General features: G+C 37.6%; 6 protein-coding genes and 1 non-coding gene across 10 annotated transcripts; 5 read left to right on the forward strand and 2 right to left on the reverse strand.

Annotated features, from left to right (window-relative positions):
- The first annotated feature begins 1021 nt into the window (after nucleotides 1-1021).
- On the forward strand, nucleotides 1022-2339 carry GNA1 (glucose-6-phosphate acetyltransferase 1). The gene is made up of 2 exons (XM_068449952.2): nucleotides 1022-1265; nucleotides 1663-2339. Exon 2 carries the CDS (start codon nucleotides 1694-1696, stop codon nucleotides 2153-2155), a length of 462 nt encoding a protein of 153 aa, XP_068306053.2. The 5' UTR covers nucleotides 1022-1265; nucleotides 1663-1693; the 3' UTR covers nucleotides 2156-2339.
- On the forward strand, nucleotides 1108-1210 carry LOC148696438 (U6 spliceosomal RNA). Its single transcript, XR_015963847.1, has one exon. It is a non-coding gene; the product is annotated as a U6 spliceosomal RNA (small nuclear RNA).
- Nucleotides 2340-2648: 309 nt separating the features above from the next.
- LOC137710815 (iron-sulfur assembly protein IscA-like 2, mitochondrial) lies at nucleotides 2649-6545 on the reverse strand. Of its 3 annotated transcripts, none has more exons than XR_011065013.2 (5): nucleotides 6050-6545; nucleotides 5412-5536; nucleotides 5204-5312; nucleotides 3116-3239; nucleotides 2649-2952 (listed from the first exon to the last, which is right to left on the reverse strand). XR_011065013.2 is itself a non-coding variant. In XM_068449950.2 (4 exons), exons 1-4 carry the CDS (start codon nucleotides 6242-6244, stop codon nucleotides 3177-3179), a joined length of 492 nt encoding a protein of 163 aa, XP_068306051.2. In that variant the 5' UTR covers nucleotides 6245-6536; the 3' UTR covers nucleotides 2973-3176. The 3 variants fall into 3 exon arrangements, 1 of the variants encoding a protein (XP_068306051.2); XR_011065012.2 differs by having other exon boundaries at nucleotides 3092-3239; nucleotides 6050-6536; XM_068449950.2 differs by lacking the exon at nucleotides 2649-2952 and having other exon boundaries at nucleotides 2973-3239; nucleotides 6050-6536.
- Nucleotides 6546-9023: 2478 nt separating this feature from the next.
- LOC137709904 (uncharacterized) lies at nucleotides 9024-10630 on the forward strand. The gene is made up of 2 exons (XM_068448886.2): nucleotides 9024-9421; nucleotides 10429-10630. Exons 1-2 carry the CDS (start codon nucleotides 9096-9098, stop codon nucleotides 10436-10438), a joined length of 336 nt encoding a protein of 111 aa, XP_068304987.2. The 5' UTR covers nucleotides 9024-9095; the 3' UTR covers nucleotides 10439-10630.
- A 146-nt stretch (nucleotides 10631-10776) lies between these two features.
- LOC137709903 (phosphoacetylglucosamine mutase) lies at nucleotides 10777-14507 on the reverse strand. Its single transcript, XM_068448885.2, has 10 exons — nucleotides 14369-14507; nucleotides 14135-14241; nucleotides 13788-14050; nucleotides 13564-13683; nucleotides 13338-13480; nucleotides 12985-13236; nucleotides 11967-12385; nucleotides 11705-11880; nucleotides 11400-11496; nucleotides 10777-11207 (listed from the first exon to the last, which is right to left on the reverse strand). Exons 2-10 carry the CDS (start codon nucleotides 14193-14195, stop codon nucleotides 11050-11052), a joined length of 1689 nt encoding a protein of 562 aa, XP_068304986.2. The 5' UTR covers nucleotides 14196-14241; nucleotides 14369-14507; the 3' UTR covers nucleotides 10777-11049.
- LOC137709905 (uncharacterized) lies at nucleotides 14466-15176 on the forward strand. The gene is made up of 2 exons (XM_068448887.2): nucleotides 14466-14811; nucleotides 14948-15176. The coding sequence occupies exon 1, from the start codon at nucleotides 14482-14484 to the stop codon at nucleotides 14767-14769; it is 288 nt and encodes a 95-aa protein (XP_068304988.2). The 5' UTR covers nucleotides 14466-14481; the 3' UTR covers nucleotides 14770-14811; nucleotides 14948-15176.
- Nucleotides 15177-17613: 2437 nt separating this feature from the next.
- On the forward strand, nucleotides 17614-22497 carry LOC137710953 (Man1-Src1p-carboxy-terminal domain protein). 2 transcript variants are annotated; one of them, XR_011065028.2, is made up of 11 exons: nucleotides 17631-17983; nucleotides 18170-18297; nucleotides 18401-18472; nucleotides 18586-18731; nucleotides 18819-18933; nucleotides 19017-19097; nucleotides 20236-20373; nucleotides 21386-21473; nucleotides 21651-21764; nucleotides 21927-22241; nucleotides 22320-22497. XR_011065028.2 is itself a non-coding variant. In XM_068450125.2 (10 exons), the coding sequence occupies exons 1-10, from the start codon at nucleotides 17722-17724 to the stop codon at nucleotides 21968-21970; spliced, it is 1188 nt and encodes a 395-aa protein (XP_068306226.2). In that variant the 5' UTR covers nucleotides 17614-17721; the 3' UTR covers nucleotides 21971-22497. The 2 variants fall into 2 exon arrangements, 1 of the variants encoding a protein (XP_068306226.2); XM_068450125.2 differs by having other exon boundaries at nucleotides 17614-17983; nucleotides 21927-22497.
- Nucleotides 22498-25777: the final 3280 nt, after the last annotated feature.

Raw genomic sequence — 25777 nt, forward strand, 5'->3', positions numbered from 1 at the left:
TAATAAATTTAAAGTATAAACTTAAAACTACTTTCAGTTGGAGATGGTACATGAGTACGGTTTGACCCCGTTCATTTAAAAATAATATTTTACAAAGCTATAATTATGGACAGTGTTATATTTAGTACTTTTGGTTGGAAATGACCTAAGGCCTACTTACTTAGCTGAAGCTAACTTACAACGATCAATTTGTGGATAAGTTAATGTTTGAATAATGCTCTAATACATCAAGCATACACATCGAAATCAAAAATAGAAAGAGCAAAGAATAGTCTGCTTTATGATATTAATAGACACGTTAATCGGTGAATCGTAGATGTCTCTGTATTATAATGGTCGCATAGTAGGAGGGGATACTAGGTGAATAGATGGCTAAGGACTGAGAGATCTGCAACACGTTGGAAATCGATTTGGTGTTGATTGTCCATAATCTATTTCCACTTATTTAAGGAAAGTTTTAACGAAAAACTCACGGTAATATTCATTTTAACGAAAAATTATATTTTTATATTAAAAAGTCAAGCTTAGTACTATTCACTTTACCCTTTATTTTGTCCTTATCATTAACACTCAAAGTTTTCAAATCCTTTTCATTAATTTTCTTTTATTTAAGGGAAAGCAAATCGAGGCGTTTTAGAGCATCTCTAAAGGAGATGTCAAATTATTCAAATCAGTAATAACGGTAATAAAAGACAACATTAATGTTTTTCAATCGAAAAGCCAAATCTGATGTGGTATGAAATGAATTGACATCTCTTCCCCTTGCTGTCAAATTTGACAACACCTTCAAATTTTTTTAATTAATTATTAAATGTATTTTATTAATTTTTTATTAGTTTAAAGCATTATTTTTTTATTTCTTTTCATTCCCAATGCAAAGAAAGTACATGAATTATTATTTTATGTTTAAAATTTAACATATTGGTTAGAGGAAAAAAATTTAAAAGATGTCAAAATACCGTGTAAGTCTTCAAATTTAAATTTTAGGTTTAAAATTTAACATCTGTTTTAGAGATGGTATTAGGAACAGTGCTGAGGTACACTCCCACATCGCCCAGACCTGGATCCAGAGTACGCTTTATATAGGTTTTGCCTGCAGAGAAGCTCGTCCCTTCGGGGACATCCGATAAAATTGGAACGATACAGAGAAGATTAGCATGGCCCCTGCGCAAGGATGACACGCATAAATCGAGAAATGGTCCAAATTTTTTTTTGAATCCGTCCAATCAAACGGTTTCAATCTCCTTCGTTTCGCTGCATTCAAGGTAATTTCAGTTCTTAAAAACAAAATTTTCAAAGATTTCTGGGATTCTTTTTGTTTCTTCGCTGTTAAATTACTAAACTCGAAGTTAATTTTGTTCAAACACCAAGTATTGTTCTTCAATTTGTTCTTACAAGAAAGCATATGAGAACGTGGCACACTACCTGTTCGATGAAATGTGTCTGAGAATCTGTCAATCTGATGTATATTTTTCGGAGCGTAAAAATTCGACTCTTGCAATCCTTAAACAAGTAATCTTGTAACCATGTCCAATGGAGGAGTAATTTTCGATTGCTTTGCTCGACTGTAGCTCCACTTCCCCGTGTTTTCATGGGTTGCTTTGTTGAACTTTAGTTTACTTGTTTCTCTGGTTAATTTTGATTTGGTTCTTAATGTTTTAGTTGGCAACCAGCACTGCGTCTTTCTGCAGAGATGGAGAGGAGTGAAGGGCAAAATTTTCACGTCCGAAAATTAGAGATGTCAGATAAAAGCAAGGGTTTCATACAACTGTTGCAACAGCTAACTGTTTGTGATTCTGTATCTGACAAGGAGTTTGCAGATAGGTTCGGAGAGATTAGCTCCCTCGGAGATGACCATGTTATCTGTGTTGTAGAAGATGATCGCTCGGGGAAGATTGTTGCAACTGGAAGCGTGTTCATTGAGAAGAAGTTCATCAGGAACTGTGGCAAAGTTGGTCACATTGAAGACATTGTGGTTGACGCTGATGCTCGTGGGATGCAGTTAGGGAAGAAAATCATTAGCTTCCTTACGGATCATGCTCGTTCTGTTGGGTGTTATAAGGTGATTCTTGATTGCAGTAACGAGAACAGAGCATTCTATGAGAAGTGCGGCTTCAAGCAGAAAGAAATTCAGATGGTCAAGTATTTCACTTGAAAAGCTTTCTTTTTCTTAATGTATTTTTCTTCGTGTCTTGCGATCTTCATTCGAAATAAGGCCGCAAATGCTATTCGTAACTCAAAAACCATGATTTATGACTTCTTGATGTTGGCATTTTGCTTCGTTTGTATTGTGTTGCGTTGTGCAGTATGAAATAAACAAGTGTCCGCTTGGCCAAAAATAGAGTGTGAAAATCATTTCTCTAAATTTGTAACACGATCCAGGCAATGGCAATGTTCGCCTAATTAGTGATTATATTTGTAACGTCCTTTTCAGTTTATAGTAAAATGACAATCTATTTCGTTCAAAACCATGTTTTCGGAGTGCCAGGAACATAGGGTAAAAGATCATTTCTACAAATCTTCAGATTACAAGTTGGAGTCTGGATCGATTCGTGCAGTTCCATACAAGCAATGCTCATTGTACTGTTAGGAACTGCGGATTGCGCGTAGAGCCGGGTGTCATAGGAGGCTGCTAGCAAGAAATGAAGGACGGAATTTTTGGGTCAATAGCATTACCAAATTTTCCAAATCTATAAGAGCAGTTGCTTTGCAGGAAGGTATTGATGCTTCAAAATTGCAACTTCAGCATCCGAATTAAACATGCAATTTCCTTACAAAAAGTAACTATTGATCTATGCCGCTACACGGCATCAAAACAGGCGATCGATCAAATAACACAAGTTACGGTTGATTCAACTCAATTACAAGTAATGAGCGCGGCAGGCAACTGAACAAATTCCCAGTCCCGACCATTCGTGTATAGTTGTGGTTATTAACATCCCAGACAGAAAGCTGAAAAAAGTACAAGAAGATGCCTCAATGAGATGTATGTGGTATAGGTATAAACGTGTGATACATCAAAGAGATTATTACACAACATACTCAAATAATCATTATTCAAAAAATCGAGTGAAAAATGATATGTAAGCACCTATTTAGGTTGAACCTAATTCACCTCCTAGTGTTTAGCTATCTTGGAAGGCTGTGCACAAAAGTAGTCGCAATGCGGAAATCTATTATTTCACCATGAAAGAACTTTTACAACTGCACCCCCCGACCGCACTTGGATTTGTGGTCACCTGAACATGAAACCAGGATTAGGTTAAATATACATGAAATTCCTGTGTAAAAGATGTGAAGAACTTCAGTATCATAAAGTTACAAAGACAGACATATATGCAATCACATAACAAAACACGATGCTTCCTCTTAAGGCATCTGACGCACTATATTAACTACCAGTAACTGCAATGAAATGGAAATACAGAAATCAAAACAACAGAAATAAATTGAATCTGTGGATCTTCAATCATAATGAGTTACAACCAAATTCTAGGCTCTAGCCTTATTAATTTGCTCCATACTGCAAAACCAATATGGTAGTGGAACAGCTGAATTTGTGCCTCAAATTCAGCGGAAGACTATTTGAGTGGGATTGCCATTCCTCCAAGTCAGACGGTAACACATTGACATCTGAACACTCATCAATAGTTCTTAGCAAAAAGTCTAAGAGAAAACTAATGTAGTTAATATTTTAAAACGAATTAACTTCATGACATGAGACCTCTTAGAATTGGAGAGTTTTCCTGGTGAGGGCCTCTCATTGAGAGCTGAACGAATAGAATGTGCAGCAGGTGTACTTTGAGCCCTATAACGGCGTATTTGAATGAGGGGTTTCCAAGTACCAAGGGATTTAGGTCACATTAGTAAGAAATGCACTACAACACATCAAAAAGGGAAGAAATGCAGTACATGAGCATTACAACAGCCACTAAACCTTTAGAATTTTCAATTGACTCCTTTCAAGTAGTCATTTACAAATCCCTCTAAGCGCATTGCATCTAGTCGTTTCATATCTTCTATCCAATGTTTTGTAGTGCATTTTTTACTATTGTAGCCTAAATTCCTTGATACTTTGAAAATTCCTCATCCAAACACACCATAAGAGTCTTGTCCTACCAAATTTAGAAGGGATTCAGCAGATTTCAGATTTTAAACATCCCCATATTGTTTGACCAAACCCGTAATGGGCACACTACAAACCTAAGCAACCACACATAAGGGCATAGCCATGTTAAAAGCACCCCTGTTCTATAGCCCGGGGAAGTTTCCTCGTAATCCCACGTGTAACAAAGTCCACTCATTTAAAAGAACAAAACCGAGAAACCAAGCTTCCATATCCCAACTGAACTCACTGCAAGATTCTTCCATCCCTTATGGCTATTCCTAATCAGCTACCACCCACTCATTCACATAGAACAAACAGTTCTATCAATTCTCGAACTCTCCGCTCCATTTCGTTAGAAAAAGAAATTCCTAAAACAACTTCTTTATTGTAACTCCCCTCCCTGAAAGACAAAATCCCTTGTTCTGCTTGTCTAGACAATGCCAGCAATAACCAATCTGTTGCACAGCAGAAGAGCATTGTATTGCATTGCCAATTATCTCTCGTTTACAGCAACCTACTTAGAAAAAAATAAAGGTAGTGATGCCAAATACAGGAAACCGTTATGATACTTTCTAACATGGTATACATGCTCACTGAATTATCGGATAGCCCGTCAAGGGAACCGTTATGATACTTTCTAACATGGCCGACAGTGCACAATGGTGAGCCAAGACCTATACAATATCATCATTGTTATATTTGATACACAGAATACCATTATGAAATGCTAACTTTTATATCTAGCAGATGGTTCTTACTTATCTTATGCACTGATACCACGATAGGCATCATGCATCCGACAGAAAACATTTCAAGCAGATCTTTCATTATAAAAGAATGTACTTCTAACTGTCATAAAAGAAGACCACTGGCAGATGCTCCTTACTTTTCTTATGCTCACCAAGATAGGCATAGTTAACAAAAATAATTTCAAGCACATCTTTCTAAAGAATATATTTCTTGACTACTTATTCTAGTTCACATATCCCGAACAGTGAAATTTCATGTGGGGTCACGTGTGTGAGATTTGACGTGCACCACGGACAGGAAAATTAAAGAACAAAGCATGAAATGGAATAAGATAAATTGACTTACTTGGAAAGCAGAACGAATCAGCTCCTCAACATAATCAACAGTTGCTCCTTTCACAAAATCATACGAAATATTGTCGACCACCAACTTTACCCCTCCTTTCTCAAATACTCTATTACAGAATGCATGGATTTCCAGTTAACCAAGCAAACTAAATAAGTAAAAACGTTCTTATTCAACAATTATAAATACAGAGGGAGACAATAAATACCTGTCATCCGGATGGCTTTTGTCATCCAGATCAAAAACATATTGAAACCCAGAACATCCACCGGTTTCTACACTCAAACGTAGCACCTTTCCCTCCGCTTCACTGGCTTGCAGCTGCTTCATTCTCTGTGAGACATCCGTTAAGAAACCAAAGTCAGCACACATTAGTATGCAACTCACTCAAGATACCAGTATGGATTACCCTGACCAAAAACAACAAAGGATTACAGACACAAAAGCCCATAAGCCACATTAAACTCTCTTCGCCCAAAAACTGCATACCGCGAGCATGATAACCAATTCAATAAGAACGAAAAACTGAAATGGTACTCGGATTATCTGCTGGAATATAGCCGTTTGGCTGGTTAGAGTCTAACATCATAAGCGTTCTTCGTGCATCCATTACAAAGTTTAAACATTTCTTTTCTGTGTTTCTATTTTGTGATTCATTCCTCAAAATTAACGAAAATGGTCAGCTAAACAACGGAATTAAAACCATTTCGGGATTCATTCCTTTCGAGAAAATAAAGGAAAGATATAATTCCACATATCTACAAATTGATAACCCAAACATAGAAATGGAAAAGCCAGGCAGCCCACATATGGTATCGAATTGCAAGATAGGGAGAGAGGGATTACTTGAACACAGGTATCAGTCATGTGAACGGAATCGAGGTCGAGGGACGGAGATGGAGAAGAAGAGGAGGCTTCTTCTGCAGCGGAAGAGGAAGAGGAATAGAAGAAAGAAGAGGATAGGAGCCTCTGGTTCTGCCTGATTCGAGCTGCAAAGTAGGGCGTCAGCCGGTGAAGGATCAGAGTTCGTGGTGGAGCCATCGCCTGATAACGGACCTTTTGGAATTTTGGATTGCAAGATTTGGGGCGGTTGCGCGGTCGTCCGGGAATCTGGGGGTCCAGGCGGGGGAGGGGCTGGCTGGGCTGTGGCCGAAGGTGGTTTAGGACGGCCCAAGTCAGAGGAAGATTGGAGAGGAGTTAGCCGTGGAGGTACCTGGTACGTTGGGTTAGACCATGCTGCCGCTGCAAGGTAAGGGAGGGAGAAGACTTGTATCGGACGGCGCTATCGTCACCACTTCCGTCATAATAATACAACACAGACGTGTTATTTTTCTTTACATGTGCTGGAAGACGGGTCGTGTGTTCAATATTTAGAATATCTGTATTGGTATAAACATTGATATGCAAATTTGCAAAAGAGTAATGATATTCACATCATGTTTTTATATTATAGTTTCATATTATTTTAGCTGGTATTTGATGTGAACAGTCATATCATTTGAATTAATCAGATTTTTAAATTTAGTTCATTATTTAATAAACTAATAATTAAGAAAAACTAGTTAATTAAATGATGATTGTGGTATAAGAGGACTCTTTCTTATTCCTTTCTTGGGTTTTGCAAATTTTTCAAATGATGTGGCTGTCCATATCAGATGCCACCTAAGGTGGTATATAAATGTGATATAAAAACATATTATGAATAACATTACTCTTTGCAAAAATATCAACAGATATATCAATTATCATCATCGGTTGCTTTCAATGGAAATAATGGAAATTTCAATGAAACTTTAGAGATTGTCAAATATTGGTTGGGATTCAATATAAAAGTTTCTTCAATATTTAACATAAATATGAACCATATATGTTGATTTTAACCTAAACTTGATTTCTCTAATATGAGGTGAGGATTAGACTTCACCCGCATTTCTATATCTTTCTCAGCTTTTTTTTAATATTTCAATAAAAATATCAAGTGGATCAAATATTTTTAAACTATAGGTGTGCCATATTTAATTATATAATGAGAGGAATATTTGGAGAAAAAAAATCATCAGTTGTATGATAACACATAACGTGCGTTTGTGTTCCAAGCACATTGAGTGATTAGTTATATGTTATCAATACAATTTATTAAAAAAAAAAAAAAATGTTCCTCCAAACTCCAATTATATAATTACATATAGAGAAATATTTTTGTTACCAGCACACTAAAAAATCTCTCCATTGTCATCTTGCATTGTTTTGGCAAAACAGGTCAAGGTGGTCTTAATCTCTACTAATTAATAAAACACTTATTGTTAACTAAAATCCTATGAAATTACCATTTTAACCCTTTAATTAAAACATAACATGAATAAGAAATATGAGACAAAAATGTAATTTCATACAACCAAATTTTGCTTTTTTTTTTTTCAAAGCCTCACCTACATGTAATCCTAACATACCTCTAAATTTAAAATTTAAAAATAAAAAAATAAAAAACTTCCCACTCCTACCTTATCTATCTATTGACCCTAAAAATTACAAAGCCTACGTGACGCGTAGGCCGAGTAACTAATAAGCTAACTACGTTATTCGATTGATGTGGGGTGTGCCAACTCATCGGCCAAGCTCGGGCGAGGAGTAAAATTTGTTGATGTTGCGTTGAGCACGTTGCTGACTTCTTGATCTTGCGACTGCGGCCGAGGAAGGAACACGTCTCGGCATTCGGGTTCTCGAGTCTGAAGACAAGGCTGCTAGCTTTGCGTAGTTCACGAATCGTTGGCGCCGGGTTCGGTCACGGTGATTGTATTTGTAAGAGTATAAGTACGTCGAACCGACTCCAAATTATACGAACATAGGTACTCAAAAGAGATGTATGTCTTGATGGTAAATGTAGTTCAACCATCAGAATGTCGAACTCTGAAACTCACTTGTGAGTATCCAATCATAAAATCACTTGGCGTTCAATGTGCCAAATGTATTAACTTGTAACACCTTACCTCGCCGAAAAGGCTAATAAGATGACATCTGCTAATAAGGATTTGGAAACCCTTCTCAACCGAGACTTGGATAGGTAACCAGTCGGCCTCGACGTAGTGCTGTTTATCCAAACTAAAGGTGCTCCTCGATCGGCTGATTATACGATAACAGTGTTGTTTATCCAAACTGAAGATGTTCGCCGGTTGCCTTCACAGTGTTGTTTATCCAAACTGAAGGTGTGTTGGCGGACAAAGAAAATAAAAAATCTCAAAGTGTTTGAAAGGTTTGCGCAGGACAATTTGTGTGTTGAATTGGATGGGCCTTGAATGATGCACTCTGCTCTCTATTTATAGCAACAAATTCTCCTTACGATCGAGTTAAAACCATATTCGGATTAGGACTTCTTATTCTGATCTAACTTTATCTCGACCAATCCTACTTCTATTAGGACTTTGAACTCCACCCCCTTTTCAAGCCGTATTCATTTCCGGCCAAGAATCCTCATTGCATTAGGACCCCTTATCGTACTAGGACTTCGACCCATCCTTATCCAAATCACTCCTTCTTGCAATAGGACTCAACTACCCTAACTGAGCGGCTTACGACCACCAGACAGCCCATAGTACATTTGAAAAAGCTTGGGCCGAACATAAACCTACGCACGGCCCAATAATATTATTTTGGGTCCAAACACTATCACTCACTTCCTCTCTCATTCTATTTCAAAAACAAAAATAAAAATTTTTCTCACACACACCAAGTGTGCCCATATGCTAGTGTAACTTTAAAAAATTGAAATTAATTTCATAAAAAAAAATTAAAAAAAATCGATAAATAAACCTCGGTAAAACATTTGTTCACTTTAACAGCCAGCCAACGCCGCAATCTCGTCGGAAACAGAAAGAAACACAGCGAAAGCGGAGCAATGAACTCGGTGGCGGCAAGGTGCGCGTGGAACGTGTTGAAACGGGCGAGTCAGGGGGTGGAGTCAGCGACGCCTACTCTGGGTCATCGACATGAGCAATCGAGAGGGATTCGGGTGAAGGTTATGAACGGGAACCTGGAGTGGGCGCTGACGGTTATGCAGAGGAAGATGACGTCGAGTGGGATCGAGAGGATGATAAAGCGGGAGCAAACCCACCACCTCAAGAACTCCGAGAAGCGCATCTTAGCCCGCAAGAATCTCGAACAGAAACTCCGATCTCAAGACCTCGCTCGCAAGCTCAAGGCCGTCCTCCTCAAGAAAGTCAGGTACTCATTTCGCAATCTCAAACAACAAATCGCAAAATTATGGATTATACAAAACCCATTTGTTGTTTTTGATTAAATCTTAATTTGTTCATTTTCAATGTAAATTATTCATTAGTGCTAATTGGTCAAGTGAATTTCTGTAGCTGGATTAGAGAATAGGGTTTAGGGTTTACACTACAAGTAGATGATTAAGAATGTGTTTAGTGCATATGGGTTTTGTGCCAAGTGACGGGTAATGGAAGATTTTGTTGTGTTTAAGCTTTTCCCAGCTTGTAGCTTGTATTGCAGTTCAACTGTTTGAGGTTTTGCCTGAGAAATGCGGCTTTTGCTTGAGTTCTTATATTCTTGTAGTTTTTCCATGGAAAACTACTCTTGAAGAGACCAACTTACAAGTCACGGGTACATCGCCATGTGGCGTCCTGCTAAACCCAAGGACGTGGATAAGAAAATGTTCACGTCCTTGTTCCATTTGCACGGGATGCCACCATGTCAATGTACCCATGCCATGTAAGTCATTCTCACTCTTCAAAGTAGAAAACTTTGAAACATTAATCAACCATTTGTTTGGTTTTACCTTTACCAATGGTGGATAAGGGGGAAAGAACAATTTATTAAATTCTCCAACTTTCTGTTTGGTTAGTAAGAAAAATAAACCAGAGTCCTATCATTTCCCTCCTAAACCTCTCTCAAGAAAGTCGATTTATAGGAACAAGAATTGCCCAAACTTTACTTTCTCATCTCCAAATGAAAGTGAACTCCAAACACATTCCCCTCTCTGCTGAGTTATAAATTCTATAATTTTACTTGGAGAGCGGCTTATAGATTTTCACTAGATTTCTAAGTTTTTTGTAACGTAGACAGGGACGGTTTATGTATTGTTTCAAATTTTAGACACTTGTTTCTTCCTTAGTTTGCCTCAGACTTCCTTTCTATGTGAATACTATCTCTTTTGATGTTCTTTACTTACCTCTTCTATGGGTATTAATTTCTGAGTTCATATTTTGCAGAGGCCTGTGAGAATATCGTTCGAGCAGATGCTGGATTGGCATTTATCATCTTTTTGTTCCAGAATTTCACAGCTAAATACAGCACTCTCTTTTCATTTCCGCTGCGACTGTAGTTTTTATAGACAAGTAAGTTTTTATTGATGAGTAATTTACTCAGATTCTTCGAAGAAATTATTTGTCATTTGAGAGATGTTACGTATCATTCAAGCTCGAGTATAAATTTTCCATGTCATGCAAGAAGCCTTTTACTCTACTTCTGTATGTTGGAAATTTATTAAGATCGCGCTGAGTTTCGTTGTTGCATTGCGCAAATGCGGGTTCTGCAAATTGTTGAACAAGAACTCTTAATAAAGAAGAAACAGAACATGTATCAATAGGAAACAATGTAAGGTAGAATACAAGTTACAAGAAAAATTCAATGTTTTCGCACTTCTGGGTTTTAGTCCGCGTGTTATTTTGGATGTCTATGAATCATAACCAAACCAGGTAAGACACCGTTCTACATTTACGGGTTCAATCCACCGCATCCACAACAAGAATAACAGGAAATCTGTCAGCCACCATAAATCCTCATCGATTTAATAATTCAGTGAGTTTTGGTTTGAAAAAGAAAGTTGCAGATCACTTCGAGCTTCCAAACCCAAGAAACTGATCTACTAGTTTTGCTACAGAGTTTGCTAAGCTGTCTGCTGCATTCTGTGTGGATGCCTCCGCATATACGCGTATGACATCTTCTGTTCCTGATGGTCGTATAAAACATCGGCCTCTAGGGTATTTAACTGCAATATAAACAGGAACACAAGAATATCCTCAAAAAATTGTAGACACAGTTAAAATTAGGAAAAGTGGCAATTTTCCGTGCAACAAATGACTACCGCTATCAACTTAACGGTACAGACCAATAATCAACATGGATATTGTGCAGAGCAAAGACTCAACTGTACTCAAAATAAAGGGAGAAATCTGCTTACCGGTTTCAGCGTTGATGGCTTCTTGAATGCCAGGGGGTGTCACGGCCACAGTTTCTGCATTTTCTGTTACAACAGCAGTTCTGTCCATAACCTTGACCTAATAATTGCGACGCGGAAGAATTAGTTTCTGAATAGAATATCAATTTACACCATTGTTTTTTTTGGGCGCGTTGCGGCCAACAAGAAATGATGGAAAATCAATTAAGTTTTAAAACGGATGACATATGAAAGCCTCAAAAGAAAACAACTATAAAGCTAATAAATCATCCATAACATAGAATAGAAGGATGGCCAAGGAAACTTGCCTTAAGCTGCCTACTGGGTAGATCCTGATAAAGCTCATTCCACCTCTGTATTGACCATCCCATATGTTTCAGAATGGCCTCAACCAAGAGTACCCCACTCAACGCATCCCCGACAGCCTGGTTAATCAATTCACTAACAGCCAAGAGTCTCAAAGCCGCCTTATGCTGTTCTGAACCTGAAAAGAAACAACCACGTTCTTCATTTAGACAGGTAATGGACAATCATGTCAGCACTAATGTAGTGCATAAAGACCGGTTTAACCTTTAGCTACATCAGAAAGCACAGTAGTCCTGGTCTCTAACCACCGTAAGTAATGTTCTGAGAACAAAATGGTGCCATGGCCATTTGCTTCAAAGTAAATCCCGATATCATACTCCGCAGCTTTCTCATGAAGGTGTTTCACTCCTGTAGGTGTAAAAGTGACTTCTAGGCCTAACTGTTTGAGATAATCCGTGGATGCTCCGTTTGCATAAGCTGTTTGCACAATACCAAGGCGACACTGATAATCATTATTTCCATTAACATCTATTTCCTTACTCAAAATGCTTAGTTGCTCCTTGATGAATATAGCAAACAAGGATAAAATCTTGTCCCCATCAACGAGTTCAATCTTATTATTACTTCTAGATGGCACAATAAAATATACAAGCCGATCAGCATCACCGTCCAAACTAGCACACCTGAAAAGCTAGAAGCATCCATACAGTTAGTCCCTGCATCTGATCATTTAATGTAACACTTTAGATCAACAGTCGAGCATTACTAATTGACCAAATAGAAAACTTGAGTAGTTTGAAACCCCAAAACGATGTTTGGATATTGCACACTGACATCCTTTGTTGCCAAACTAGCTTTAGGGAAACAATTATTTAAAATACCACCAAACTTGTTTCTTAGCCAACAAATGTTTGCATCAAGGAAAAGATACATCCATTGTAAGCAATCCAAGTAGTTGTTAAATCAGATCAAAATTCAAGTTCTCCAAAAGCAGCATGCTATTACGACAAAGATCAGAACTCGGAATTTGTTAATCACATTAACGTAGCATAGGTATTGCAATAACAATAATAGCAAATCAACAGGCCACCAAAATTCAGAGTTTCTCCCATCTATCTAATCAACGTAGTCTATGTATCGCAACAATACGCATACAACAGAATTGTCAGCATAATGCAACTATCAGTCATTCTCCAACAATATCTCTGTGATGCAGGCAATTCAAGCAAGTACCTAAGTAAATGATAATCAAAATTTGTTTCACAATCCATGAATAACTGACCTTATCCCAACATCCTGTGGACCAAAACTACAAGGAACGACCTTCTCTTTCTGCACATAATCAGCACCGACTCCTTCATTAAGTACACCACCTCCTCCTTTTCTGGAGTTCCGTGTCTCAATAACCAAACCATTCAACATCGTCTTCAAAAGTTCAAGTTTTTCTCCACCAACACCATTTGCCCCATCAACAACCAACTTGTCATCCACATCGCTGGGATGCATTCCACCAGGAATCAAATCTACCAAGCACCTAACCAGCCACACAAAGCACTTCACGAAGGCATTCAAACAACATATGAATTTTTTCAAGATCAAACCAACACATTACACAAAACTCTAGCTCCAACTAACCTAAACGAGCTTGAAAGCTGCTTGAAGTAATCAATGTCTGATACTTTCAAACCCTTATTTCTAGCCCGAACCATCCAGTGTAGCTGTGGAGTGGTTAATATTCCCAAGTCATGGGCAACCGCTCCAAGAATTGAACTGATTCCCTTCAATGGACCAAATGCTAAGAAATGAGGAGCGAAAAAAGATTTAGAAACTGCATGCTAAGCAATGGAAAAAGAGAAGATACCTGTTTAGCAGCTTCAACCAGAGATTCTCCACTCGGTCTTGTATCTCTTGCCACCAATATCTCCACGGATTTCGCTCCATCAAGTGCGATTTTTTTGTTTTCAACAAATTCAGCTATCAACTGTTGAAGAATTCAGTCAGCATTGTACACGAATTGACACGAATAAAAGAGAGGCACATGCGCACGCGCACGCACAAGGGTTATATAAAAAATGAAAAACATACATGAACAAGCTGTTGCGGATCACGAGCATTGGCGAGGGTATCAGCGAACGGCTCCCAATCTTGAGAGAGCATTCCGCCACTCGGGTCGGCAACCTTGATTCCGTTATCAGAGACTTTGTTGTGAGAGGCTGTGATCATGATGCCGATCACTGATTGGGTGTTGACGGCCCTTAGGGCCGCCAGAATTCCCACCCTGTAAACCGTGGATTGGAGGATCGACGCATCCGCTCTGAATCCAGCCGTTCCATAAGATAGCTTAACTCCTGGTGCCAACATTTCAAAATTAACAAACCAGAAACCTAACTTTGTCGAGAGAGAGAGAGAGAGAGAGAGCAAGAGATGAGGACCTTGTGGAGGCGGGAAGCGCGACGAGGAGCTCAGAAGGAGTGACCGTTGCTCTTCATTCATGGTTGCTAATCCTGATTCAAAATCACAATCAAACCCTAATCTGCACCTGCAAAATCAATAGACTCTGTAATTTGTTTTCTGTCTTGATTTTCTTCTCAAGCCATTTAGACTTCGGATGCCCTATGGCTTGGCATTTCCGTAATTTCCTGGAATTCCAAGCCCGATACTGTTACCTTTGTACTTAAAGCCCTACGTGTGTGGATGGATATGCCGCCAAAGTCCCCAAGCAAAGCATCAAACAATTCACGAAAGCAGCCGCAGGAACGACAGAGTCGAAGGGTGAGCGATGGGTCTGCTCTCGTGGTGGAAAGGGAATGAACCCAAAGCCGAAACCAAGACCAGCCAGGATTCGAAACCGACCGAGGCTGCTCCGGGCATGAACGGCGCCGTTGAGGTGCCTCGACCACCCGCCGCCGCCAACATCACCGTGTTCGAGTTCGGGTCAGTGGCGGCTTCAGCCGATAAGGTCACTCTCGCCGGGTACTGCCCCGTCTCCGAAGACCTGGAGCCATGCCGCTGGGAGATCCTCCCCGCCAGTGGCTCGGAAGCGCCCCAGTTTCGAGTGGTCTTCTAAGCACTCACCCTGTGTCTGCGTGTGATTTTACGGATGGTCAATGTATATTTTCTAAACGATCCAAGTTTTATACATTTTGCTTTGTGATTTTCAAGTTTTGATTTTTGATTTGAATGTTGTTCGTAACGGCTGAATAGTGTCTGGTTTATTCGTGTGTTGTGGAAATTCACTTTTGCAGTTTCTTCTTAATCTTGGGTTGCATGGAAGGTCTGTTAATGGTTATGCATTTGAATCCTCTTCCTCTTCAAAGTCGCTTGTATGGAAGAAAATAAGGGTTTGTTTGGTAACGTTGTACTGATAATATGCGTTTGGTATGTTGCTTTCAACGAACAAATAATTAAAAACACAAAATACAATATTTAGCCTAGCTTCGGCAAACATCAAATTGGTATTTTGTGTCTTCTTCAGGAATGATTTCTAAATAAAGTAAAATACACGTAATTCTTGTTCTTTTTTCTTTTCTTTTTTTTTTTCTTTTTTTGAGTTTATTATTAAGTAGAGGAGTAAGATTTTGGAATTATTATACTAATAATTTAGGAATGAGAGTTTCAAACTTGAGGCATATGGGTAGAATCCAACACTTTATCTAGTAGGATATTGGACAACATGCATGTGTATAAAATAAGGAGTAATGCTTGGGAGACCAAAATTTTCCAATTTGCAAACCAAATGACATGTCATCAATAATGCTAAGAGATGCCTACCATCCAAGCTCTTCCACCCTGAATGGCGAACAACACTTGTCTGGACAGGTCGCAGATTTGACAAGCGTATGCGTGCAACAGACAACCTTGGTGAATAAGCTCTTGGAGCACATCGAGACCCAGCACACTCTTGACGAGATATCTCAAAACAGGATAAGGGCATGAGACGACAAATTTTTCCAGCATTGTCTCGACAAGCAACCACTCAAGCAGCCGCGAACCGAGCATTATGGCAGTGTGCACTTCCACCTGGCTAGCGTAACAGACAGAGAGAAGCAGAAGCCTCGTCCGACTCGAGTTCAACTAGTAGCCCACATATGTACAACCACTAGCAACTCGCTCACCAGAGACGTACCACGCGCACCACCTTCGCGACACATACAAGTAGGACATAGGGAAGAACATCATAGACCCGCAGGTCAACACAGTGGCAGCGGTAGGCTCCACTGCCCCAATAGAGGCAAATCCAGTAAGAAGTAGAGAGGCTTCTAGTTGAACAATTGAACGGTTTCCAACACATTAAGACTACTGACAAGGCACTTCAGAGAGATATAGCCAACATGAGTAGGTCACCTTTCATAGACGAGATTGAGCAGATGGAGGCCCCATGCAAATTCAATATGCCACCTTTCACCCTTTTCAAGGGTGATGAAGACCAAGAGAGGTACCTAAAGCACTACCTAGCACAATGATCCTTTACCAGAGTAATGACGCTCTCATGTGCAAGATTTTCACCACTACCCTACAAGGCGAGGCGCAAGACTGTTTCCACACAGTAATAGAAAAATGAAGCGAATCAAATTTAAATTTAAAACTTAAAAAGTAGTCATTTAGTACTATAGTTTAATGATATTTCTCTTCATTCGTAATTGAAAGGTCTTATATTTGATTATCCCCAAATGCGAGTTTGAAACATATTATTGTTAGTTAGAGCAACTCCACCCCTATCCACTTTGCGCCAGCACCCAGCGCATTTATCCACTTAATTGAACAGTAATAGACCCAATGAACAGTAATAGACCAAAGCATCTCCACCCCAAAAAAAATGTGCTGCCACCCAGTCTAAAAAATGCGCTGGCACAAACGATCTCCACCCCTACAAAATGCGCTGGCACCCAGTCCATTTAAAATATTAAATAATTTTTTTTATAAAATAAAAAAAATAGTTTTAATTTCGGATAGGATTTTTAACCAATCTCGTTACGCCACGTGTCATTATCCGAACGTACTATTTTATGAATAGATTTCTATGAAGTAACATTCACACGAAGTCATTTTTTTAACCAACATTCACACAACGTAACATCTTCACTGAGCTTCCACGAAGTCATTTTTTTCTCTCAAAGTGTACAAAAAATTCAAATGTAGAAAGTGTAGAAAGTGTAGAAAATATTGAAATGTGGTGTAAGGTGGAAGATGAGGGTTATGTATTTATAGAAAAAAAAATTTAATTTTTTAAAATTTTTCTGTATTTTTTAAAAATTTTTTGACATTTTTTAATTAATTTTTAATAATTTTTAATGTTGTAATTAATCTGGACCGTTGGATTTGAAAAATAATCAAATCCAACAGCCAACACGCTGCCACGTGGCCAACGGTCAAATTTATGACCGTTGGGCCTTTTTTTTTTTTTTTTTTGGTGAAAAAAACGTGGACCATTGATCTATGATCGGACGGTCCAATTTAAAAGTGAAATTTAAATTTTTTTAACCGTTGGAAATCCAACGGCCTACAAAAACTAGCCGTGGGAAATCCAACGGCTCTGAGGAGTGCTGAGTCCACTTGCGCGACACGCGGGCCCCACCGCCTGCAGACGCGGTCGGCTACTCGCCAGGCAGAGCGCGTGTTGTGCACGCGCCAATAAACGGACCGGCCTCTGGGTCTGTCCATTTTGGGCTGGGCTCTTGACTGGCACGGGCTGGGTGCCAGTCAATTTCGCGGGCTGGAGCAACTTCACTGCAGGCCGGGCCATTTTCTTCACTTGGTGCCAGCCCATTCTGCTAGGGCTGGACTTGCTCTTATTGTGTGGCTGAACCAACCCCTTCCAAATGATTATCAAATTTAAATTTAAAAAGTAAATTTTATTTTTTGATTTTTAATTTTTAATTAAAAGAAATGAAATGATTATCAAATTTAAATTTAAATCTTTATTTTTCATCTCTCCTGGTATCCCTTCTCCTTCTCCTTCTCCTCCCTCTCTTTCTCATTCCCTCTCACAGTAACAGACACAATCACACTATCATCATCAATGTCTTCGACTCCAAAGAAGCGCCTGAAACCCAAGCCCAAACCCGAACCCTACTTTCAGTCTTCCCCTAATTCGATCGCGTCGCTATTGGAACCATCCCAAAGTTTATTTCCCTCAAAGCACGACTTCCTTCGTCTCATAGCAGTCCTCGCCATCGCATCCTCCGTTGCTCTCACCTGCAATTTCTTATCCTCCACTCTCACCGACCGCCACCGGAAGCCCTATTGCGATAGCTCCCCCGACTCTCTCGACTTCCTCCCCGGTACGCCTCTCAATTTTCTCCTGTTTGTTTCCCGATAAAACCCACCTTTATTTATTTATTTATTTTTATGTTTTATGCATTGTTTTAGTTTTTTAGCTGAATTTCCCTTGATTTTCCTAGTGGGTTTTCAGCAAGATGCGTAATTATGTGCTGAAATGACATTTTAAGCAATTGGAATTATTACAGATTCTTGTGAGCCTTGCCCAAGTAATGGACAATGTTATGAAGGGAAATTGGATTGTCTTGAAGGATATAAAAAGCATGGCAAGTTATGCATAGAAGATGGAAGTATTTATGATACATCTAAGAAACTTGTAGGTCCTGAAACTCTCCTTTCAGCTGCACTAACATTATTCCAGCAGACGAATGTTTGCATAAGTTACATTGGAGTTTCTTACTTGGGTTTGTATGATACAGGCAGAAAGGGTAGAAATTCGTCTTTGTGAGGCGCTTGCTGAATTTTTGTGCTATGGAACTGGAACGATTTGGGTTGGTGTCTTTTCAACTCCTATGAATTTGATAAAAAAAATTTATCTGTATCGGGATATTTTCCCGTGCTTTTGAATACATTTGAAATTCTTGAGTTTTTCTTGCTCTGACAGATCCAAGAGAATGATATATGGAATGATTTAGATAAGCAAGATCTGGTGGAACATGTTGGCTCAGACAATGCGATTTATATGTATACGAAAGAAAGGACAATGGAGACTGTCAATAGAATGTTGGACACGAGGACAAATTCTCATGGGTATGTCATTTCATATGGAATGAAGATTGTCCACTTTCTCAATTTTTCCCAACCATCTTATGTTATATTTGCTTTCTTTGTGTGTAGGGTCAAAGAGTTGAAGTGCCCTGACATGCTAGCAGAGCATTACAAACCATTTTCCTGTCGCATCCGACAATGGATTGCTGAGCATGCATTACTTGTTTATTCAGTTTGTGCATTGGTATTCCATTCTTAAAGGCAGCCTTTAATGCTTATATTTAGTATCAACTTTTTGAAGCTTGTTGACGGTATTGAGATCTCCAGCTTGTGGGATCGACATTCATTATTTGGAAACTCCAGCGAAGATGGCGTCTAGCAACTAGAGTTGATGAGCTTTACCAACAGGTATACGGTATCGTTTGTTCTTTACTTGTAAGGAACATATACAATTTAGCCTCTCATGTAAGTCTGACATCAAAGGGATGTCACCATATTCTTAATCCTGTTTTGGACCAACATTTGAGCACTTGACCTCATAAAGCCTGGATTTTGAAGGAATTATGTGAAGTAACCTGCGTTTTCTGAATGTACCTGTAACACATAGACAACTGTACACTCTGAGATGCCTGAAAAAAGAAGTGGATGTTCATGTGGATTAAGTGGACATATATTAATGTTAATCCGAACCCAAACCCATGGTCATGTAAGATCAGGAAATTTTTTTGATCTGAATGTAAAATGTCGCAAATATTTTTTTGGTAGTGTTGCTTCACATTTCTGTTTTATCTACCATACTCAACATCTCCTATTATAGGTGCATCTGGATTCTGGATGCATATGCTTCAACAAGTTTTCCTTTGGTTATAGGTGCATCTTGTGGTCTACATTTTATATGTCCATTCCATGAAGTCTAATTTCTTTTCTTTTATCATCATTATGTGTCACTCCCATTATTTTTCTAATTTTATTAATTTATTTTTTTCATGTCTACTCACTGTTATCACCTTGTATGCTTGTATTATTTCTTTATTTTTATGTGTGTTTACATGTGAAATTTTGAGAGAAAAGCGAATCAGATCTGATACTTTAAAAAAAGAATGAAACTCCTGCAGGTCGTGTCAGCGTACGTTGGTACTCTGTCCATACGAAAAGTTAAAACTATCATCTCATGCAGGGAACAATAATATGGATGCTAAATTTATGTCCTTTTATGGTCACACTATATGAGCACAGATTCAGCTGCCGTCTTTTCTTGCTGTTGAAAACATCCACAAACACCATAATTTATTGTTCTACTTAAAAATACAAGTTTGTCAATGGTCGTCCCAAGTTAAGCTCTCTGGAGCATGCTAGCTCTATGTTCTATTAACTCACTGCTTGAATGCCTATCAAGGTCAACAGTGACCTTTAATTTATAACAGCATGCTAACTGTGGTTGTTAATCAAGCACAACTTAGAAAAGACTTGATTTTTTTAATTGCATGGGTTGGTTTGAATTGTTCAATTGGTTCTATTAAAACAATTTCATTTGCCAATTTTTTAGGTTTGTGAGATACTTGAGGAGAAGGCCTTGATGTCAAAGAGTGTGAATGGTGAATGCGAACCATGGGTAGTTGCCTCTCGGTTGCGAGATCATCTACTTTTGCCAAAAGAGAGGAAGGACCCTATATTGTGGAAAAAGGTATTTTCATGTCTCTTGGGATTATCACTTCAATCTATACTTTCTTGTTGAATTGATAATTTATAAATTAATCCATGATTTTGTCAGTATCCAAAATAGTGTTCCTTTGTAAAAATAAAAAAAATGACCCAGGCAAATGCGCATATAATGTTATAGGAGTTCAGATTCGTTCAAATTTGTCTGTTGAAATGTAAATTGGCATACTTTTCTGGGATGAGAGGTGGATCTTCTTGCATGATCTAGTTGAACTGAAAGTTTCAGCGGATTGATGTTTTAAAATAAGAACCCTTTAAAAATGTTTTAAATGATATATATAATGTATCATATTCTATTTTAAAAGATTCTACGTAAAGCAAAAGGGTAACCTCAGTTGCTGTCTGAGTGACTAACTGGGCCCAAACTCATGTTTGGATTGGGCCACTGCCAAGCTTCGAGTCGCTAGGGCTAATGACGGTAGTTAGTTGTATACATGATCTCACAAGTTTTGGCTTACATTATTTTTTGCTAATTTCTTTTGAATGCGGTACAAGGGATTGAACTCACGACCCATTCTAATTTTACTTGTTTACCTTACTCCTCTTATCACCATGACAACTCCCAAGCATGCCTCCTATTGGAGACATATTGTTTTTCCATAAATCTCTATTGAACGTGATAAAGCCCTGTTGTATACTTGGGCACAAGTTACAAGTCATTTGTTCAACCTTATTAGTATTTAGTGTATAAAAGAACACTCATTTTTAACCCCATTAAAAAGGTTATATCACCAAGCTATGAAAATATATCATTGTCCGTTATGAGAAAAAACGAAATTGAAAAGTTTCAGTACGTCCACTTTTCGTGACTTGAATTGGTTCTTTTGTTAGTTTATTTGTATCATTACCAAATCTTAGTTTTCAGTCCCAATGAAAAGCGTAGGTCTTTTTTTCTATGGTTTCTGTTTGTCTATATTTGAAAATAATAATTATATTATCGTTCATGTTTCTAATAGTGATATCTGTGGTATGTGCAGGTAGAAGAGTTGGTTCAGGAGGACTCTCATGTAGATCGTTATCCAATGTTGGTTAAGGGTGAATCGAAAGTAGTATGGGAATGGCAAGGTATGCAGGTGGACTCGGTTTTATGTATGTGAAATTGTAAATATGGTGACATAACATGGCCGTTTTATCTTCTTTTAGCAAAACACTATTTACAAGCACATATAATTTGTGTAATTGGGAGCTCTATGGAAAGAAGGGTGCATTCAAATTTGGCATGACGGCTCTCATTTTGTGCAGTTGAAGGCTCTTTGAGCTCTTTGAGAAGAATGAAAAAGGGGGAGTCTAGCACGTTGAAGTTGAGCAAAAGCACGGAAAGAAGTTCTGATCAGCATCTCCACTCACTCAAGGATGGTTAGTTGCACATCATTTCATTTCATTTTTTTGTTCGTTTTTGTTTTCATGAAATAATTGGTCCCACTTCTAGTACTTCCTGCGTGCTCATTTGTTTTTTAGATTGTTTGTTCGCATCAATGTAGTGGAATTGATATCTGATGGAACTCTCTTTTCACACAGATGCTAAAGCACTGAATTTTGATACGGTGATGTTGGAGCAGTGACCATTATCCCATTGAGCAAAGGAGATTCAGAGTGTTCTGTTTTTGAAGGGTGATGCACAAGTTTGTCGGAGAGGCTGCACAGGATATTTATCAAGGTGCTTAATGAAAGAGTACAGAAGTTAGGTTGTTTTGAGATGAAAGAAGCAAATTCGGCTACTCCTCCGCCATTCTGTATCGAGCTCCAAACAGTTTAGATGGATACTAGGTTTCAGGTTTCTCTGCTTCACACCAGACCAGAGCACTAACCGCATAGAGCATACTGCTGGATGAGGTCTGGCAAACACATACATATGAAGCTTTTTTTTATTATTACTATGCATGCTAATTTTGTAACTTGTTATGTATGTAGTTAGACCCAATGCCTTGTGATATCCCAGACTGCAGATGCTGCCTGTGTCTGGAGGAATTCGTATTGCTCTTCGATTTTGCCTGTGTTGAATATTGAGTATCGGAACTTTGTTTCGTGAGACATTGACGTCTTTTTAGTTTATGTGAGTGGGGGAATTCAAACTTTGGACCTTTTTCAACGTTGCAATGAGTGAATCGTTACTTGGTGTCATTGACGTTCTCGGGTAACAAGAAATTGAATACTTCTGCAAAAAGAAAACAACAAATTAGGATCGTTTGAAGGGTTCTATTCCGTCCCGCTTAACAAAAGTAATACAATAATGGCTCGTTTACTAAGTCGTAATCATATTGGAGAGGAATCGAATTGAACACTGAATGTGAATGTTTACCTACATATTCTTGTTGGGGAAATGAATTTGTGGTTGAACTATGCTTCTCATGTCTTTGTTGGTCAGCCTCATCCTTTTTTTCTTTTCATAAGTAATCAATTCACTTAACACCACAGGCACTCGGGGGCCAAAAGAAAAGGACATTGTCGACTACATTAAAGCCCTATTTTCTTAATAAACAAGAATTAAAATTAGGGAGATTTTATTGTAACTCAATAAAGTTATTCGTTCAGTATTCTTTTCTTGAAATGTAGTAAATTTAGAGTGTGAATGGCTTTATTTTTAGTACGAATAACAACACTCTAAAAATATTTATCAAGTGGCGTCAGAAATCTTTAATAAACCGACAAGAAATTGAACTTTCTGGTTCTTAACTGGCATATGGGCTCACACAGTTGATTTTATTTTAACTGGCATACGGGCTCACACAAAATGTGTGTGAAATTTTTTTTATTTTTATTTTTAAAATGGGAGGAGAAAGGAAGAGAGTGAGAGAGAACTTGAGAGTGAGGAGAGAAGGGACAGAGCTTTATTTTTTATTTTTTTACTTTTAATAAGAGATATAGTAAAATCATATGTGAGTGAGGTTTTGAAAAAAATAATAAAAATTTTGATTATGTGAAATTATATTACTGTCCATATTTTTTATTTATGTTCAGTTTTAATATGTATTTAGATTGTTCAATCTGAAAACTACAAAATTAGATGAGTATATATGAATTGAGAAAAACCGTGGTAAAATCGTTTTTCTAAAATAACATGTGTTTTGTGGGCAAGTGACAGCAATGTGTCGGTAGTGATTGATGATAGTGGGGGAAAAGGCATATGATCCAACTGCCAACGTTCTAATAATTATTATTGCTTTGGTTTTGTTTCGGGAGAACACGATCATAACTCAATTCGCTATCTCATCATGACTTGAATCCTAAGGGAGCAGTAAGGAGTGCATCATGGGTTTGGTGATCCAGAATCCGTGATGTCCAATTTGATTTTTAGTCTCGTTCAAGCGGGTTAAAATAAGTAAAAATATGCTCGAATTCAACTCAACCTCGAATTAGATTGCGTTATTCTATTGAAGAAAACAAAAATTTCACATCGAAAATAAACAAAAGTAAATATGACTTGTACGGTGTCGTTCTACTTTTAATACCACCACCTTTTGTGATAAAATTTTCACACTGGTCATATTGTGCGAGTGCTAATTGGGGGACAATATTAAATATGCTTGGTAATGGATTACTCGCCATTCTCTTCAAAAATCTTCACATGCTCATGATATGTGTTTATTCAAAACATTGTTTTTGGTCGTTGGATTATATGACTCGATATCTAGAATTAAATCAGACTACACTAGGTCTGCACAATTGTAGGATGAGAGATGCATGGTTAGTCTCAGGAAATCAAGGAGGATCAACTGAAACAAGTGTAGTGCTTAATAGAGATTAAATTCACTAAACGCGATCAGCTCAACGTTCCAAATTGGAGTCCAATATATATGTCAAGAAAGTAACTCTTGATTGCAATAATGCAAATTGATCTATAAAGCTGGAACGCCATAAATGTTATATGGATTAGCTAAAGTAACTTTGTGATGTGCTCTACACCTGTGGAGTGTTATATAATGAATTTTTGTTGGAAATTCTATTTAAATTGGGAACTGTTATTGACACTTCAAAAATCTCATTCTACACTTTCACAAGTGTATTTTTCTTTTTAAATATAGAAAGTTTAGAATGTAAAATGAAAAATTTGGAGTGTCAATAACAATTCCCTTTAAATTTTGTACTTATTAAAATTGGAAGTAGGGGACGTATCATTTGAAAAGGATGAGATGGTTTGAATAAAAGGTTCCATCAGTTGGCCTTTTAAGAATAATCATCACCGGTGAAAAGGTGTTTTGCCTATAAATAGGTTATCTTACTGCAGTAAATTGATTAACTTTTCACATTCATGTAGTTGTACACAGAGTGCACTGTTGTTATAAAGTTTTGTAGTGTTTAATTATGTCCATATGAGAAAATATTTAACAAATCGTTGTTTATTGAAATCTTGTGATTTGAAGTGTTACTATTCCAAGAACGTGAATATACATATTTTAATTTATTAATTTTTTAAACTTACTCCACTTATATCCTTATAAATGTACCTAATGAAAAAACATAATATATATATATGGTGACACATAAGAAACATATGTGTACCAAAAAGATATTAAAACGAATTGATCTACCTAAATATCTATATTGAAATATATTATAATGAATTAATGTATCTAAATACCTGTACTAAAATGTATTACCAAAATATATGTATCGAAATATATTGTATTGAACTAATGTACCTAAATGTTTGTACCAAAAGAGATTTACTAAAATTATTATATAAATTAATTACCTAAATGAAGGACACGAAGGGTATCATAAAATATTGTATATAAAAAAAAATTAGTTGGCCCAATTGTCTATAACAAAATATAATGATGAATGAAAGAAAAATAGGATTAAATGTAGTTAACTTAATACATTAAAATTAGGAAGAAAAAGAGAAATAAAATATCAAAATATGATTAATAAATGAGGTTATTAAATGTATCAATGACTAAATTAAATTTTAATCTTACATAAGGTTCTAGTCTAAAAGTTATACTTTTCAAGAATAAAAATGGAGTTTTCTGTAATAATAAGAAGTGAGTTTTAACGAAACACCCCTGTACTGTTCACTTTTAACGAAAAACCACATTTTTACCTTTCTCTGATACTATTCATTACATCTTTATTTGTCATTTTTTTTTTATTAAAACTAAAGTTTTTTTGGATTTTTCGTTAGTTTTCCTTAATAAGAACTCCATTCTTACTAGTTCATATTATGACCTCTTAAATTAGAGGGAGCATTTGTTGCTGTCCATTTTAAACTGTGGTGTATGCTCCACAATTCCTATTCATTAGCCATGTGTGACAGCTCGTCCCGAATTATTTGTACCGTAGATGCGACAAGACTAAAATGCCCTTGGACGTTAATTGGGTTGTGGGGTGTTGTTTTGTTGTTTTTGGTGGTTGACTCTACAGGACAC

This window comes from Pyrus communis, chromosome 6 (genome assembly GCF_041283825.1).
Source record: "Pyrus communis isolate YQ-2024b chromosome 6, ASM4128382v1, whole genome shotgun sequence".
Taxonomy (NCBI): domain Eukaryota; kingdom Viridiplantae; phylum Streptophyta; class Magnoliopsida; order Rosales; family Rosaceae; genus Pyrus; species Pyrus communis.